The sequence below is a fragment of the Thunnus albacares genome, chromosome 14 (genome assembly GCF_914725855.1).
Source record: "Thunnus albacares chromosome 14, fThuAlb1.1, whole genome shotgun sequence".
NCBI classification, from domain to species: Eukaryota; Metazoa; Chordata; class Actinopteri; order Scombriformes; family Scombridae; genus Thunnus; species Thunnus albacares.
Genome location: NC_058119.1, coordinates 17,271,616 through 17,288,604, shown reverse-complemented (window position 1 = coordinate 17,288,604; position 16,989 = coordinate 17,271,616). Strand labels below are relative to the sequence as shown.

The 16,989-nt window shown below is 38.1% G+C and overlaps 1 protein-coding gene across 2 annotated transcripts in view; it reads right to left on the bottom strand.

The window, feature by feature from the left end:
* The window catches only part of LOC122997543 (protocadherin-15-like), a 235,022-nt gene that overhangs the window by 104,250 nt on the left and 113,783 nt on the right, over positions 1-16,989 (bottom strand). For both annotated transcript variants that reach the window (XM_044373751.1, XM_044373752.1), the window contains 2 exons: positions 2,100-2,260; positions 45-200 (listed from right to left, as the gene is read on the bottom strand). In XM_044373751.1, coding sequence (XP_044229686.1) covers positions 45-200; positions 2,100-2,260 — 317 coding nt within the window. The remainder of the gene's footprint in view (positions 1-44; positions 201-2,099; positions 2,261-16,989) is intronic.

Sequence of the window (16,989 nt, the reverse complement as noted above, 5' to 3'; positions counted from 1 at the left end):
TTTCGGCTACAAACCTTTAATAACCAACAGCGGGAGGTTCTTACCTCATTTACTGCAACATAGTAGCGTGGCTGCTGAAAGCTAGGGGTGTTGTCATTCCTGTCCCTCACAACAATCCGTACCTCGTGCAAAATAACAGTGCCAACCAGCTCATTGGTGCACTGGACCTGAACCACAATGGTGGTGATGTAGTTGGGGGGCTAAGAGAGGAAAGAGAGACAATATCATACAATGTCATACAAATAGTACAATGAATGTTGTTGTCTGTCTTCTTAGTCCTTTTTGTCCAACATATAGTCTGAGAGTTGATGCACTGGGGTATTGAACTGAACATATTCCATACAGACATAGACACAAATGTCTGCATTTATTAATTTACTTACTATATTCAGCAGAAAGAGTAAATTATTATGCTATACTGACACCAATACCACAAACTCTGTTGCTATAGTACTTTTTCTCTAACATCATGAATTCAAATGTGTTATTAAAATGAAGGAACAATGGGGTAATGGGAGACAATAACCTAGTAGTCTAGTAGGAGTCAGGGATAATTGCCTTGTTGTATTGATAATTTTGACATGATTGCTATTATCAGTCAAATTCGCTAATTGCTAATTTAGGCTATCTCACATGTCAAGTTTGATTTATCACCGTTCTTGGCGGTTCGCTGTTTGTAAGCAAGAAAGATGACAAAGAACTGCAAAAGGGAGCAAAGTCACAGTGCAACACAAATAACTGAGACACAGAAGGAACAGTGAAATGAGCTTCTTCCCCAATCCGACTGGGTAACACTTTATTTAAACACCCCATTTAGCATTTACTTCTAAATTAAACATTCTACTACCTTAAGTATGGTTTAATACATTTATAAACAGTTTTAGACTTAAGATTTTTATATCTAAGTTATCAGATGTGTGACAATGTTTTTTTTTCCCCTGTTTTGGACTTAAAAAAGCTTTCTCCAGTTAATGTTTGTTATTTTTATACTGCAGATATAATGTTAGTGACACAACCACTGATTATGTTTGTAAAGATGTTAAAAAATTAAAAGCTACTTTTCTTACTTCACTATATTTATACAACATGAATAAGTATTAATTGGCGAATGTACTATCAAGATAAATACAATAGCATCAGGAAATCTTTCCACCATAATGCACAGAGCTCTGTATAGGATTCACATGCTCAGTAAAAATCAGCAGCCTGTATTGTGTGAACCCCAGTTTCCATCATACACTCCTGACAAGTAATCTATACTTTCTACATTTTATTAGCATTTATCAGTATTAATGTTGCAAACATAGTGAACATTTTCCTTAGGTCCATTTTCAGGAGTTAACAACTATGTTAACATATACTACTATGTATTCATTAGTGCATGATTCAGGTTTACAACGTTATCTGGATACCTTGGTTGAAATAAAATTACAGAAGAGGGAAATTCAAATTCATTGCAAAACACTACAATTATTTTACTTCACAGCTTTGCAACTAATTTAGCGAAACTTTCAAAACATTTAATGCAAATGAGTCAAAATGACTTAAAGATCACCACAAAAGAAAACACATATTTTATTAGCAACACTATTTCATAATGATGTGATAAACAAAAAATATTCTAAAGCCAAAAAGAAAACCGGTGACTTGTGATATGCTGCCTCGCTCATTTTCTTGTTGTTGATGTTCTAAATTCCTCTGAAAAGTCTGTCAATGCTACTGTAAAAAAACAAAACAGAAATAAACATAACCATAACCTTTTAAATAGCCAATTAAAACATTTGAATAGTTTTATTTCTTCTTCTCTTCCCATTGGCCTCGGAGATTATAAAAATGATGATTAATTAATACATTTACAACGGCCCTGTTAAAATAAATGAGAAAAACATTGACTCAGCTATGATTAATGTATAAACAGATACAACACTTGATCATGGCCATGAGAACAGTGATTACAAGACAGAAAGAGGCCCAGTCACATCTGTTCACTCTATTCTTTCCTGTGTTGCTTAAAAACTTTTTTCTGAATAGAAAATTAAAGTGCATTTTTTGTTTCCCCGAGTCCTCACTACAGAGTGTTATCAGAGTTTTGTACTTACATCTCTGTCTAGAACGCGCCCAGTGCTGTTGAGGTAGAGCCTCTGCCGTGCTGGTTCCAGTATCACCCAGTACTCATAGTTGTCCAGCAACGTCAGCGAGATGGTTCTGCCTGGGTCTTGGGCACGGCCATTTATCTGCATGTTTTCCACCAAAATTGTACCTGTGTAGGCAGAGTAGTCTCCATTTAGTACACTGTAGAGAGAATGTGGAAGGATGTCCACAGCCATTGTTTTATTTTTACAATGGTGGCAGAAAACAATTGAAACATTATAAGAATTTTCCAAGGACCTGTGCTACCTATTGTAAAAAAGAATACTAAAAGGCAAAGGTGGATGATGAAGGTCATACTTCAATGAGTTGAAATGAAAAAAAAAAAAACAAACAAAGGAGGGATGACAGACTTAAGATAGCAAGAGCTAATACACAGTTATGTTGAATATTGTCCCTGTAAAATAGGGGTTGGCAACCTCAGGCAGGCAGATTGATCCACGGGACACTAGCAATAAATATGCTAGATAGGAACTTTTTTGGAAGTTTTGAAGTGCCCTCTCATCTGCATGCCACATTATCTCTTTCACAGCCACTGGCAGTTGGCAGCCTGTTATTTACGGTAGTTTGATTGATGACAACTTTCTGAGAAAATCGTTCCAGCAGTGTTAGAGCGGGCCTGGTAGATGATAGCAGGCCTGCTAGTTAAGAGAGCTAAAGTAAAGGTTTGGGCTTTCCAGCCCTCTTGGACAGAAGAGTGGGGTTCTGTGTTTCAGAGGGACTGTGCTGTATGTAATTTATGTCTTGAAAATGTTGTTTGCCGAATGTCAAGTGTTAAATTTTGAGACCAAAGACAAGAAAACTTTCAGGAATGAGGCAGACAAGGCTGAATCAATCAAGTGTGCCACATCCAGGTATGGGAAGCAAGCAAACACCCTCAAATTCTTTGCCACTGCTAAAAATCAAGCAAAACTATTGCATTTCTCATTGCATTGCTAAACGTGGAAAGCCATTCACTGACAGTGAATATATTAAGGAGGCTTTCCTCTGTAGCTCAGAGGTTTTGTTTGATGGCTTACCAAGCAAAGACACAATAAAATCAAGAATAAAAAACACTCCCATGTCAGCCAGAGCTGTTGAACATTGCATTGAAGAAATGGCAGAAAATATTAGCGCGCTGCATCTAGATGTGGATGTTTTCACAAGGATGGCAGCATTCTTGAGTAGTGCTCATATTTCTCTTTTTTACACTTAATTCTCCCTTTTTGACATTTGCTGTGATTACACTTTGTAAATGAGGGAATGTCACTGACAGCAGTATGCTGAAATGAGAACTGTGTATATAATTTGTAATGATGGGGGGTAAAAAAAAAACAAAAAACAACAACTATTTGTTATGTTTATTGCTGATGAACAAAACTGGTGGAAGGTTTCTAGGGTTAATGATTTCAACTCAGATGTGGATGTTTTCATAATGGCAGCATTCTTTTATGATGGTTATATATAATTACTATGTCCTTATTGTGGGAGAAAAATGTTAATTAAAAATGTTGCTATGCATGTTGTCTATATGGATGGAATAAAATGACAGATCTGTTGGAGATTTACATTTTATTGTGGTGTGATAATTAAACTTAGTGTTAACCTTATATGGCACACTGATTAACAGGAAAACTTAAAAAATGGCACTTCATATCAAAAACGTTGCAGAACCCTGCTGTAAAACATAAAACTTATTTGAATGAGGGTTTTATAACAAACAGTAGCACTTTTAAGAAATGATTTTCTTTCTGCATAATAATACTTTTATCTTGCATATTTTAGTAAAACTTTCAGGAGTAAAACTACTTGGAAAAAAAGAAAAAATCTCAAAATTTGATAATTATCCTTGAGGATACCAACACCTTCTGGTTTATATTCAACAGCTTTTAAAGAGTGATTGATTAAACTTTGCCACAGCAGCCCTCTGGGAAAACCCTCCCAATGCTTATTAAATTTAAGGATTGCTTGACTCCTGAGTGGTCAGATTAGTGGATCTATGTAATAACTGGTGGTTAACAAAAATAAAAAAAATCCAGGAGGTGCAGTGATGAGGTATTTTAATTGAGATCAATGGTGCAAAAAGGAATCACAAGTCATACTCAAATAAAAGTACACCGAGCAAAAGAAGAGTAGTGAGAAGTAGTGAATCTGAGTAGAAACATTTTGTCTCTACAATGTTCATTGAGATATTACAATGAAAATCTAATCCCGGTATGTTGCATGAAGTGCATGAATCTTGGCAACATATGCACTGACAGTAAAGTTATAAAGAGGGGCAGTCAACACAAGGCAAATAATGCTAGCATTAGCAGCTAACGCTACCTCTAAATGGTCTTTACTGAAGCCACGGCCTGTTGTATATACAGTGACATGCGCCTATACAGCTTTACTGAAACTACTAGATTCAGAAGGATGACATTGACAAACTGACTGCCTGTGCTTACTGTTGTTGGTGTGGCAGTGTGAGGAGTTTCTGATACAGTATTTGAAGTAAAAAAGGAAATAATTGATTAATTTTAGCCACAATATCAAAAGTTTGAAAAATATCAAATCCTAATGGATGAATCTACTTGGCTTTGAATCACAGTGTATCATATTGTTGCAAATTTATCGGCATTGTTTTTGTATCAAATTGTGAACTGTGTATCTAAATACATATTGAGGCATCTGAGACGAAGAGGAACACATCCCAACAACTAATAACTGTCTTCTGACTTCTATAAATACAAACACCTTTGAAGGAAACAACAGTGAGTGGTAGAAGTCACAAGAGTGCAAACATTATCCATCTGACAGATTAAAAATAAATAAATAAATAAATAAAATAGATCACTATCATGTCTTAAATCCAGTTGAATACATTGTACAAAACCCAGAACCTATACTTTCATGCCAAGATGAAAAATGTTTCAATTACTGTTAATGGCAAAAAGAGAAGAAGTGCTTCAGTTACCAAACACACAGTAATATGTTTTATCCAAACATGTTTAGAAGGGCAATCTATGCCACAGACATAAATTAAAAATAATCTGCTTAGTTTCACTGTTTTCATTGCTTTCCTTTGCAGAAAGTGTGAGTAAAATGTGCCAATTCAATTTGTGATTGGATAAGTAATTGGCTGATCACGTATATAAATAAAATGACACTCAATGCATCGTTACAGATAAGTTACAAGTTATTAATTTACAGTCAGAAGAAGCTCATTTCAATGGCAGTCAGTACACCTTACAGCTGAAAGGAACAAGAAAACGCTACTTTCTTCAAGTGCTTAGTCAATCACAGGATGACAACATATTTATGAAAGCCAGAGAAGTATATGAAGCTAAGAGCCATTAGGAGTTACAGTACCCATACAGTTTGAACCCTGTGAGAGTTATTACTGAAGCACATGAGTATCATCTGAGCTGCCGAGGATAAAAACTATTCAGTGTTTTCTGCTTTAGAATTCTGACTGTCTCTTACATATCACCTAAATTTCTCCCCTTTGCATTCAATATGTCCCCCGTTCCACCTATAATTAACAATATGCCTGAGGTGCTCTGGTGATACTTCAAACAAATGCTTTCTCCTAAAGGTAAGTTTAGTTTGTAGGACACAGTGAGGCCTTTTCATTAATTACATGGGAAAAACAACGCTTCTTGAGAAGATGAGTGAGGCTTAGTGCCTCACCCCTGGACCCTTCGACCTCTTTGCCAAAGGTGGGTCTGACACTGACCAAAGTTAAACACTGTGACAAAATGGACACTGAACAGACCTCCTGAGAGATCATTTCTGACCAATAACTAAATTTTGGCCTGAACTAACTGCATAAATGACATTTAGGGGAGAAAGGACTGATAACTCAACATACTAACATAGACAGAGAACCCCTCTCCTTATCTACACAGAACAGTCATAAACTCTAACTCACATTCCTGAAGGACATTCATTGTGTCTCATCTGTATCTGAATTTGTGTGAATGAAAAGTCTAATCATTATGTAACTCATGTAATGTTGTTTGTCATACAAATACATAAAGAATGGTATAACTTTGATAGTTGTTGATAGTTGTGTGGTAATCTATCGAGATATTAATTTTTGACTTTATTGTAGTTTACAATATGTAACAATACTGCCCTCTATTGGTAAGGCTAGAACTCCAAATTGATTTTTTTTTTAACGTTACAACAGTAATGGCAATGGTATTTTAAAATCACATCAGTGTTTAACTTTTGATCTATTAACCTTAAAACAATCATATTTTATTAGTTAAATTAGATAAGTAATTGTTTTGAATGACTAAAGTTACTTAAGTAATAGAAATGTAAAATATAATGTGTGAAGAATCTCAGGTTGAACGTTTTCTTTTCTTATGAAATATTAGTCATATTTAATTGAACTTTATTTAGCATTAAACTAAGATTACAAGAAGGCAGCGAAAGCCTGAATCCTCAACTCATACTAGCACGTCGCTCTGAAAAAGTAACGCTTGAAAGTGGATCTCAGCCTGCTTGCTGACAGCAGTCACCAACTGGGAGGTAAGCCGATAGAGACTCTTTCACAGCAGCCTGAAACACGGCTTGACTCCTCTTCACTGGTGGTTCAACACCACTGTATCATGAAGACTCATCTGTAACACGACTCAAGCTGGGCCACACTACCCAAGCTGTATAGCCTGATTACAGTTGACTCCAGCTCAACCCAAAACAATGGGTGCATCCCAAGTCTCTTAAATTGCATCCACGTTTCCCTCACTTGCGTCTTTTCCTTGCGTATTAGTCCCTCCCACCGTGGATGCAAGGAGAGATGCAAGGAAACCAAGCGAGGAGAGAGGAAACGAAGAAATTTGTTTTAAGAGACATGAGACGTCCTCTCCTGTGAAGCGTCACGTGAAGTGACGTCCGTTTCTGATGACGGTAACAGCTGATCACAGCTGGATCAGCTGTCAGTCGGCTTTAGCAGCTGTAGAAACTTCTGATGGAGTTTGTGTCTGCACACATGTGCACTGTGCTAATACTAATAAAGGTTCACAGTTATCACCGCTAGAGCAGCTGTTTCCTTTCTGCAGCCTGTTACCTGTTTAACAAACACCTAAATAAAAACCTGCATTCTGCATTTATACTGTGTCCTGCTCAGAGGCACAGGAACCATTTCTACTCGCAGAATGCGTTTATACTATTTATTGATTATTTGTATCTGTATTTTGTGATAATCCTGATAGTGAATTCATTATTCAATTACCCAGAATATGATCATTTCTTATGAACACCGGAAAATATGTATTTGGCTAAATGTTTCAGGGAAAATGGAAATTATGTAACTCATATCAAATCCGACGCTCCGGAATTTTCAGCCTCACGTGACTGAATGGAAATGACGATAAATGATATAAAATATAAATGTGTTTAACTGTTATTATGGATAGAATTAAAGTCAGGAAGAGTCTGTCTGTCAGCAAGAAACAGTTTAATGGAGGAAATAATACATCATGAAAAGAAAAATCTTTCTAATACATGAAGAAAGTTGTTAATGGTTCTTTTGTTGATCAGGTCGACAATTAATAGATTTTAACTATATGATGAATCAGAAAACAAGTAAAGCATAAAACTTGGGAGTGATACATTTAAACTGAATCTATAATCTGTCTCCACTTCGGTATGAAACTGCAATGATGCATCAGATCAGTCAGATCAGGTGCAGCGTCCAATCAATAACTGATATCCAATAAGGGGACGTGTCGGCTGGTAAAAGACTTCCGTGAAGGCTGCTCTCATGTTTCCTCGCTCCTCGCTCCTCAGAGATCCCTCCTCGCTCCTCGCTCCTCCGAGCAAAATAAGAGACTTGGGATGCTCATCAAAATGGTGCATCACGAACAACTTCCAGTTCAGGCGAGGAGCGAGGAGCCATAAAATAAGAGACTTGAGACGTACCCAATGTCGGACCTGCTGAGACGACACCAACTACAACAAAACTTGTCAACAGTGAGGCAGAACATGGCTTTGTGATCAAGGGTTTATGTTTAATAAAGTTAAAATTAAAAAGGTTATTTCTTTAGAGAAGTTGAGTAAGCTTTCCCTTAGCAATCCCCGTTGCAATACATTAGCTTCAAGTCACACACCTCGAGCTACTATTTCTAAACAATTTCTATATTATTTTATTTTTATTATCATTTAAAGGCTTTATTATTCTTTTTCTTTATTATCTTGTGCTTTATCATGTATCCTCAAGATGTTTAGCTATTAATAAATGTCTTCATTTATCCTAAGAAGTTGTTTTGATTTCTTTGAGCACAGCAAAAACAGAGGTCACTGCTTTGAAAAGAACTAACGGTTATGAGACTGATTAATTGATCAAATTGAGAATTAAATTCAAGCTTTAATGTTTCCTACGAATATTAAAGTTTCCTTATAGGAGGTGGTGCCCTGATCATACAAAGTGTTGATTAATGCCTAATATTCTTACATTTCAATCCAGTAAACTTGACCATATACTCTATAAATGCTGAAATATTGAAGAAACTAAAAGTACTCGACATGCTTCTCTTATCTACCAGCTGTAAAACCTAAGAGGGCAGTGGTATTTTAATAGGTTTTTTTTAATCACTGCACATAACATCTTGTACTTCATCCTTTTATAAAGCAGGTTTATCCATTTTGCAGAGTCACTCAGACTCTCATATACTCAAGAAGGCACACAGATGGAGGTGTGATGGAAGCCTTTGCATTATAATTACTCGTGCATTTTAATGCTACCATTAATGACTGTGCTCCCTGTTTGCAGCAGACAGGGTTTGATGCATTTCTGTGTTGTGATCACAAGGACCTATAATTATCTGTCTCACTTGGGCTAAACTCCATCTGAAAAATTGATCTTCTAAGAATTTAATTTAAAAGTCAAAAGACCCCCCTGTTGCTGGGTCATTAATCTAAAACACAGCTTTTCATAAATATATTTGCCTCAGTAACTTGAGTGGTGAGCTACATCTTTTTGAAACTCTCGAGTCGTAAATTACATCGCTGATAATATTACAAGGGAGGGCATGAGAGCCTCCTTTTTTTTCTTCAAGTTAATTGAACTTCAGCTTTTCTGCTGTGACAGCTGAATACTCCCACTGTTCTGGGCTCTTCCTCTCTCAATCTCAGTCACACAGAAAAGTTGCTGTCCTCATCAGTCAAGAGGATGCCAGAGTCTGTCAAACCTATACAAACAAGATTTACCCAGAGTTCCACTGTGCTGTATTTGTACTTAATTTCTACATAAATAAAATTAGTCTCTTTTTAGCAACCTGTGAGTCAGTCAGAGTCATCTCTGGTCAGAGGTGCCTCTGATCTGGGCTTCACAGTAGACTAACCCCACAGAGACAGGATAGAGGGCTTACTTTTATCCCAAATATCAATAATGTTGGCATCTGTAGATGATGGCATCAGATGAGTGTGGATGTCCATTTTTGATAGGGTTCCAACTTCAGTGTGAAAGTGGCATTAAGGTTTATTGGTATTAGCGAGGAGTCCCGTTCGAAAAATTCTTTGAGCTTAACCCATGATCTCAATTCATAATAGTCTTAGGGTGCCACAAGCCAGCAAACCAAAATATAAGTATTGGAGAGTAAAAACATGCAGTTAACTCATGACATGACAATTTAAACAGCAACAAGACATTTGTTGCTACCAAAAGCTGCAATTGGTGAGCAGATAATGAGCACACATGTAAAATGGTGATATGTTTTTGAATGGTAGGGGGCTAAAATTAATTTTGTCAGAAAATAGCTGCAATAATGTTAAGACCGTTCTGAAAGCTACAGGACATAAATTATTAAATTCTCTTCACTCACGGTTCACTTTTTTCCTTTCTTAATGCATTGTTTCGGCTTTTGCCAAAAGAAGTTTGCACTTGTACCCAGTGACTAACAATTTTGGACCAATCTCAAAAATCCTTCTGCTGGGTAGAAAAAAAAATGTTGCAGGCCAACTTTTCACCTTCATGAATGATAACCCAATGTTTGAAAAGTTCCAGTCTAGTCTTTCAAGCTTGTCACAGTACTGAAACAGTCCTGAAGGCAATAAATGAATGACCTTTTATCAGCCAATATGAGAAATACTTCTTTTCCAGTTTTTCTACATCTTGGTGCAGTGTTTGATACAGTTGGATTATTGCTTGGCAGACATAGCGAGCACTGGGTGGGCATTACTGACACAGTGCTTTACTGTTGAAGTCCCAACTCTCTGGCAAAACTTTTTGAAAAGCCTGAATGATTATATAGGTCATTTCAGAACATTTCTGCAAGGACCCCTTATTTTTATTATATATATTTTCACACTGCCTCCTCAACAACTGAATCACACTCATAATATCTATTTCCACCTTTATGTGGATGACACAGATTTATTTGGGTTATGACCAAGCACAAATGTTCTCTAGCTGTGTGCACAGCTGTCTCTAGGACATCCATTAGTGCTGCCGCTTGGTGCCAAAAAGTCTTGAGATCCTCATTACTGGCCAAGATAACCAAATTCCCTGATTTCTAACGCTTGCAGACATCTATCTCAGATTGTCACTCAGCACAGAAGAAATCATGATCAATAAAGTTAGTTGGAATATGCTGACAAGCAGTTGTCTAATCTTGCTTCCTTCAGTTTGGGCAAACTAAAATGATGAAGCATTCCTCTCCAAAAAAATCCTGGATAATCCTGGTTATTGATGCCTTTATTATGTCCCATCTGGATAGATTATTGTATTTCCCTGCCCTCTTGAAATGGTCAAAAGTTTCTTTCTGGCACTAAAACAAGAGTATATTAACCCTATCCTGTCATCACTTCACTGGTTACTTATCAATTTTAGAGGTGATTTCTGATCACTTTTAAAGCACTGAGGGGCCTCCACATGTGCTAGCTTGCTGGCTGAGATTCTGCGATCCTCCCATTTTGGATGTTCCAAACACCTAGACTCTAGAATGAGATCACTGAGGAGATCATGGCCCATTTTTCTGATGAGGATCAGTCCAAGACCATGTCTATCAACAACCATACATTTTTTACAAGGATTTGCTCAAACAACAATTAGTGGCGAATGCACTGTTAAAAGATTTGTGACAGCGGCTGTCTGTGGTGCTGAAGAGGATGACTAATACAAATAACCTGGTTTATTCAACTGTCAGTAAGCCATGTTATAACAAGACAAAGAGTCTATAGCAATGTTAGCAGATCAGTGAGACTGAACTTAGGTACAATGGCATGTTAAGCTAAATGGTAAATGGACTGTACTTGTATGCGCCTTTCTAGTCTTCCGACCACTCAAAGCGCTTTTACACTACGAATCACATTCACCCATTCACACACATTCATAGGCTGAATGGTACAGGGGCTACCATGCAAGGTCCCAACCTGCCCATCAGTGGAAATCTAATCATTCATACACATCCACACACTGATGGGGTTAAGTGTCTTGCCCAAGGACACATCGACATGTGGACTGGACGAGCCGGGAATCGAACCGCCGATCTTCCGATTAGTGGACGACCCGCTCTACCTCCTGAGCCACAGCCGTAAATGCTAACATTAGCATGCTAACAAGCCAACGCCAACACACTGAGGCTAAGCAGGTATGATATTTACCATATTTACTGTCTTAATTTAGGAAGTTACCATTCTAACATTTGCTAATTCGAACTAATAAAATGCAACTGAGGCTGATGGGAATGTCATTAGTTTTGCAAATATGAGTGGTGGTCAAGAAACAATTATGAAAAATGGTGAGAGCACTCTCTGACATCCTATGTCCTCACATGGGGATATTACATTTTGAGTTTCACTGCACCTTATACTCCACCTGTTGTCCTCATTCCTAGACAGTTTTTTGTGCCATCTAGTGGTAGAAAAAGCACAATACACTAATCACCGACAACATTTACATGCACACTAATATTCCACTATTATTCCGAATATGACAATATTCCAAATTTGATGCTTATCATGTAAACAGCATATTCCGTTTGGATATTACAAATTAAGGCTTATTCCAAATGTAGCATTTTCTGATTAAGACGTGGGATATGCCGATATTATTCAGGAGCATTCTTTGGACATGTATACAGCACATTCGGAATATGCGTCTCAATTGGGGTTTTTAACCGCAGTTTGCGACACATGGCCCCTGTTTACCCCTGCGCAGGAAAAATTTCATATACTGGTGCAGGAAGGCAGACAGAGAAGAGGAATGAGAGGAGAGTGGAGAGCTTGCAGCGTGGGCTGGAAAAACAGAGTGCGCCTTCTCCACAACGGGGATGGAGGGGATTGATTATTATCCTGACATGCAGCCATTGACTGACAGTGACGACTCGGTGTGATGCACCAAAAACACTAAGCAGTGTAGTAAACATCATGGGACAACCTTGGTACTGGCCTATAACTAAACAGCAAAATATAAGTCATATCAATATCACTTATAAATATCAGGCAGCAGCTCACTAATGTTTTCAATGCCTGTAGAGATCTTGTGATTCCCGTTCCCACTGGAGCAAAGGGAAACCTTGAAAACCCTCTGCATGTAAACCGGAATAATAGTGGAATCTTAATTTTCATTAGTCATGTAAACAGCTTGGTAGGAATATTGTCTTTTTTGGAACAAAGGCAAAAACTGGAATATTTTGTGCATGTAAACCTAGTCAGTGTAAAAACAAGATGGCGGGCATCTCAGCCAAGTCATTCTACAGTCGATCCTGACACGAAAGTGGACAAGGTGCAAAACCTCATCAAATTTCATGGTTGAAACTTGTTTATTTATGCTTAATAATGTTTGTAGTTTGATATGGCTTTATTATCTTTCATGCAAATTGAAGGTATAAAAGTAAGGAAACATAGCTTGGGAAGATTTGGGAGGAAACCAACTGTTTACAAGAGCGTAAATAGTTCTTGCATGTGGTACATATTAGTCTACATTGATGTTTAGTTTTTATTCTTATGTGATACATTTCCGGGGCATGTTTCTCTGTCAAGAGCAGAAATATTGCTGAATTCAATAGTAGGAGACAACTCTGAAGTGGAGGATTTGTCTGATTGTGATGCTGATGATCCTGGTGTGGAACAAGTAAGTGATGAAAATTATATTCCACCTTATTCACCAGAATCTGATCAGCAGAGCAGTGACTATAGTGACAGTGAGCCACAACTCTGTCCACATCCATCTAAACATGTAAAGAGATCCAGAGGACGTAAATGTGAGTGTGGTAAAAGTGTTGACATTGACAAGATTGGCAGCCACTTGACTATGTGGAGCAGTACATTGACACAGCATTGATGAAACACATTGCTAATTACACAAATGCTATGTCACTAGCTTACAGTGGTAGCTCTCTCAGCATAGCTGATGAGATTTATCATTTTTTTGGAGCATCACTTTTGGTGTCTTGTGTTCAATACCCACAAATGAGGATGTTCTGGTCCAATGCCATTAATGACGATATCAGGTGTGACAGATTTTTCAAACTGAGGAAACTAAAAGTAGTCACTGATGATGACATTTCAGATGACATGAGGAAATCTGACATATTCTGGAAGATGTGGTCTTTTATGGATTGCATTCTCAAAGGCTGCTTGCTTCAGGCTGAACTGGAATGTGTGTCAATTGATGAGCAGATGATCCCATTTACAGGAGCCTGTCCATTTTGACAGTATGTGCCACTACAACCTGATCCAGTTGGCATGAAAATCTTTGTGCTGGCTTGTGGATGACATTGTGCTGGAGTTTGAAGTGTATAAAAGGTGCAAATGCACTGAGTTCACGGGTTCAGGAAGCAGAGTTTTTAGAGCCTTGGTCATCGAACATCTGGCTAAAATTCTGCATCCTAGTACAAAAGTACACTGTGATCGGGTCTTCACAACCATGAAAGCTTTGGATCAAATGCTGGAGAAGCAGGTGTATCTGAATTGTACAGTAATAAGGAGCCAGTTGACCAAAGCACTGCAGAAGCTACCAAGTGACCAAACCATGAAAAAGAAAAGAAGAGGTGCCTTTGCACCAGTTACCAGGGGAAATGGTAAGGTATGTGTAGTGAAGTGGTATGTCAACAAACCAATGTTGATGCTTTCTGCTGTTCATACCGAAGAGCCAGAAGACAACTGCCAGCAATGGTCCAAGTATTGTGTGCAAGTATAGCTCCAAGATGGGTGGGTTTGACTTGGCAGACCGGACGATGATTTACTACCGAATGTGTATCTCAACCAAGAGGTGGACAATTCGGATGCTGATGCACTTCACTGATCTTGCTTTAGCCAACAGCTGGCTATTGTATCGACAAGACAACACTGAATGCGGTAGCCTGAAGAGAGGGTGTAATACAGTTCCTTGAGTTTCACATGACAGTGGCTCAGGCATACTTGACCAAGTGTGACACTGATGTCGAACATGTACAAGAAGCACACCTTTCGCAACAAGGCAAAAAACATCAGGTCACGCCATTAATCCCATGTCTCAGTCCACACAACTTCTGCTGCACATCTTCCAGTGATGGTCAACCTGAAAACCCAATGCGTTGCAGAGAAAAAGGCTGCTCTGGGTAATCTCGTGTTTGGTGTGTGACATGTGACGTGTTCCTATGCTTGCAAACTGAACATAACTGTTATGCAGCATTTGACACAGGCCAATAGGTGTGACAGACTATTCCTACAGACAAAAAGGACATTCTTAATTTGGAGTATGGAGCAAGGAAAATTCATACAGAGTTACAAAACGAACCAATCTCAAGGCTTTTAGATATGTTGCATTGTTTGCAATTTTGTTTTTGCACAGCTATATTCAGGCATTGAAATGGACGGTATTGAACAGTTTATATTTGAACAGTGACAATGAGCAATAGTAACAATGAACAGTTTTATACTTGTAATGTGTTCCTATGCTTGCAAACTGAATGCAACTGTTTTGCAGCATTTCACACAGTTACAAAACTTTCAAAAACATTACAAAACGTTGAACAAATGTTGCATTGTTTGCAATTTTGTTTTTGCACAACAATGTTCAAGCACTGAAATAAACTGTTTTATACTTTGTTACACAATGGTGACTTTATCATGTTATACAGTAAAATAAACCCATTGTCCCCATATGAATTTTTTTTCTAAAACTACCTCCTGTTCAAAGACAACACTTAGAGTTTTTTTTAACTTATCAGGTCCTACTAATCCCAAATAGCAAGGAGATATTAAAAATGCATTCTAAACAAAAGCTCTGGTCTCAGGAGGTTAAAATGCAGCCAAAGTATAAGACAGGAGGGAGGAAATGTGTTTCGAAGAGCCCTCACAGAAGTGTTAAACCTCTACTACTTATTCTAAAACTTTGTCTTTCTCTAAACCACAACATATTTTGTGAAATGCTATTGAAGTTCACTGTCCACTTATTATGTGTCTGACTCCCCATCTCACTGATGGCTCAGACTCTCCTAAACACATCCAGTAGAAACATGTGCACCAGCTGTAAAGGGACCTCTGCAGCAGACAATGCCAAAACCAAAGTATGTGTGTTACAACCACCATCAAAGACCATCACCACCAAGAGATCTGTTCTATTACAGCCATCTTAGCTCTCCAAATGCTTAATAACCTCTAATTACTTTTGATATAATTATCTCCACCAGGAGTAGCATGGAGGAGATCATGTGTTTGGCCGCGTGTTTCTGTGTGTGTGGGTGCGCGTGTCCATGTGTGTATCTGTCCGCAGCTAATCTCACACACTATTGGACCCATCACCCTAATATTTATTGTGCACATTTATGACTGTATGCTCAAGGACCTCTTGTGGTTGCAGTGATTCACAATTGTTGAAAAGCCTGTTTTATAACGCGTTTTATACTGCCATTGACTGGTGACTCCTCAGTCCTCTTAACCGGCTGTTTGGGGCCAAAAGTGATCAACAACTGCAGCAAAAGGCATTTCCAGCAATCAGCCAGGCTAAAAACAAGTCTGTTGCAGGACACATTTTGGCCTTTGTGGTGGCTCAATAACTGACATCCATAGAAAAGTTTGGTCTCATCTTGAACTGGAGCATCTGAGATTAATTCCATACCCGATATGTTATGATCCAGTTCGGCACAATATGAGATGAATAAATCTCTGTTTTTGTTAGCTTTGCCAGCATCTTGACTGTAAGAGACCTGGGAGGGACAATTAAGTGAGATTCAACTCTTCTTTGTTTGGGAGGGGAGAGGGAGGTCGGGAGGGGTTTTATTTTGTGTGATGTGTTACAACAAAATGTTTACAACAATGTTTAAATTGAGAGGTTTGGAATTACCATCCTGTTTATTGTTACCTTACTAAGTTCATACAGTTAAGTGAACCCCAGAGGATACTCGGTTCAAATACCATTACACTATTCTATGCATCTTAAAGAAAACTGAGACTATACATGGCTCCAGACACACCTGGCGGAGATCTGCACTCTTCTCAGTGCACTGTTCTAGTGTGACATGAAAAACATTTGTCTGTTTATGCATTTCAGCCAAAGTACACTGGACAAATAGACAAAGAAAAAAGCAGCAGCTGTTTCATTTGGTAAACAGCTATACTAATAGGCCTTTTCCATATACATGTGCAGGTTTGGCTTGACTCAGTCTGACTTGGCACATCAGCCCAGCACAGCAGGGATTTGCATCTCCATTACAACAGGGTTAGTTTGTTAGTGGAAAGCTTTTAATATGAAGAAGCAGCAGCAGGAAATGTGTTTTCATGTGCAATAACGTAATACGGCTCTAACATGGCTAAAAGCGATCAGAAATGAAACACTAAAATAAAGCAGATATCTGAATGTACAAACAGAAACACAGGAGAGAAACTAGACTTCAAACCACAGAGACTCAGTTAGAAGCTACAAAAGTATTGAGAGCTGAACACACA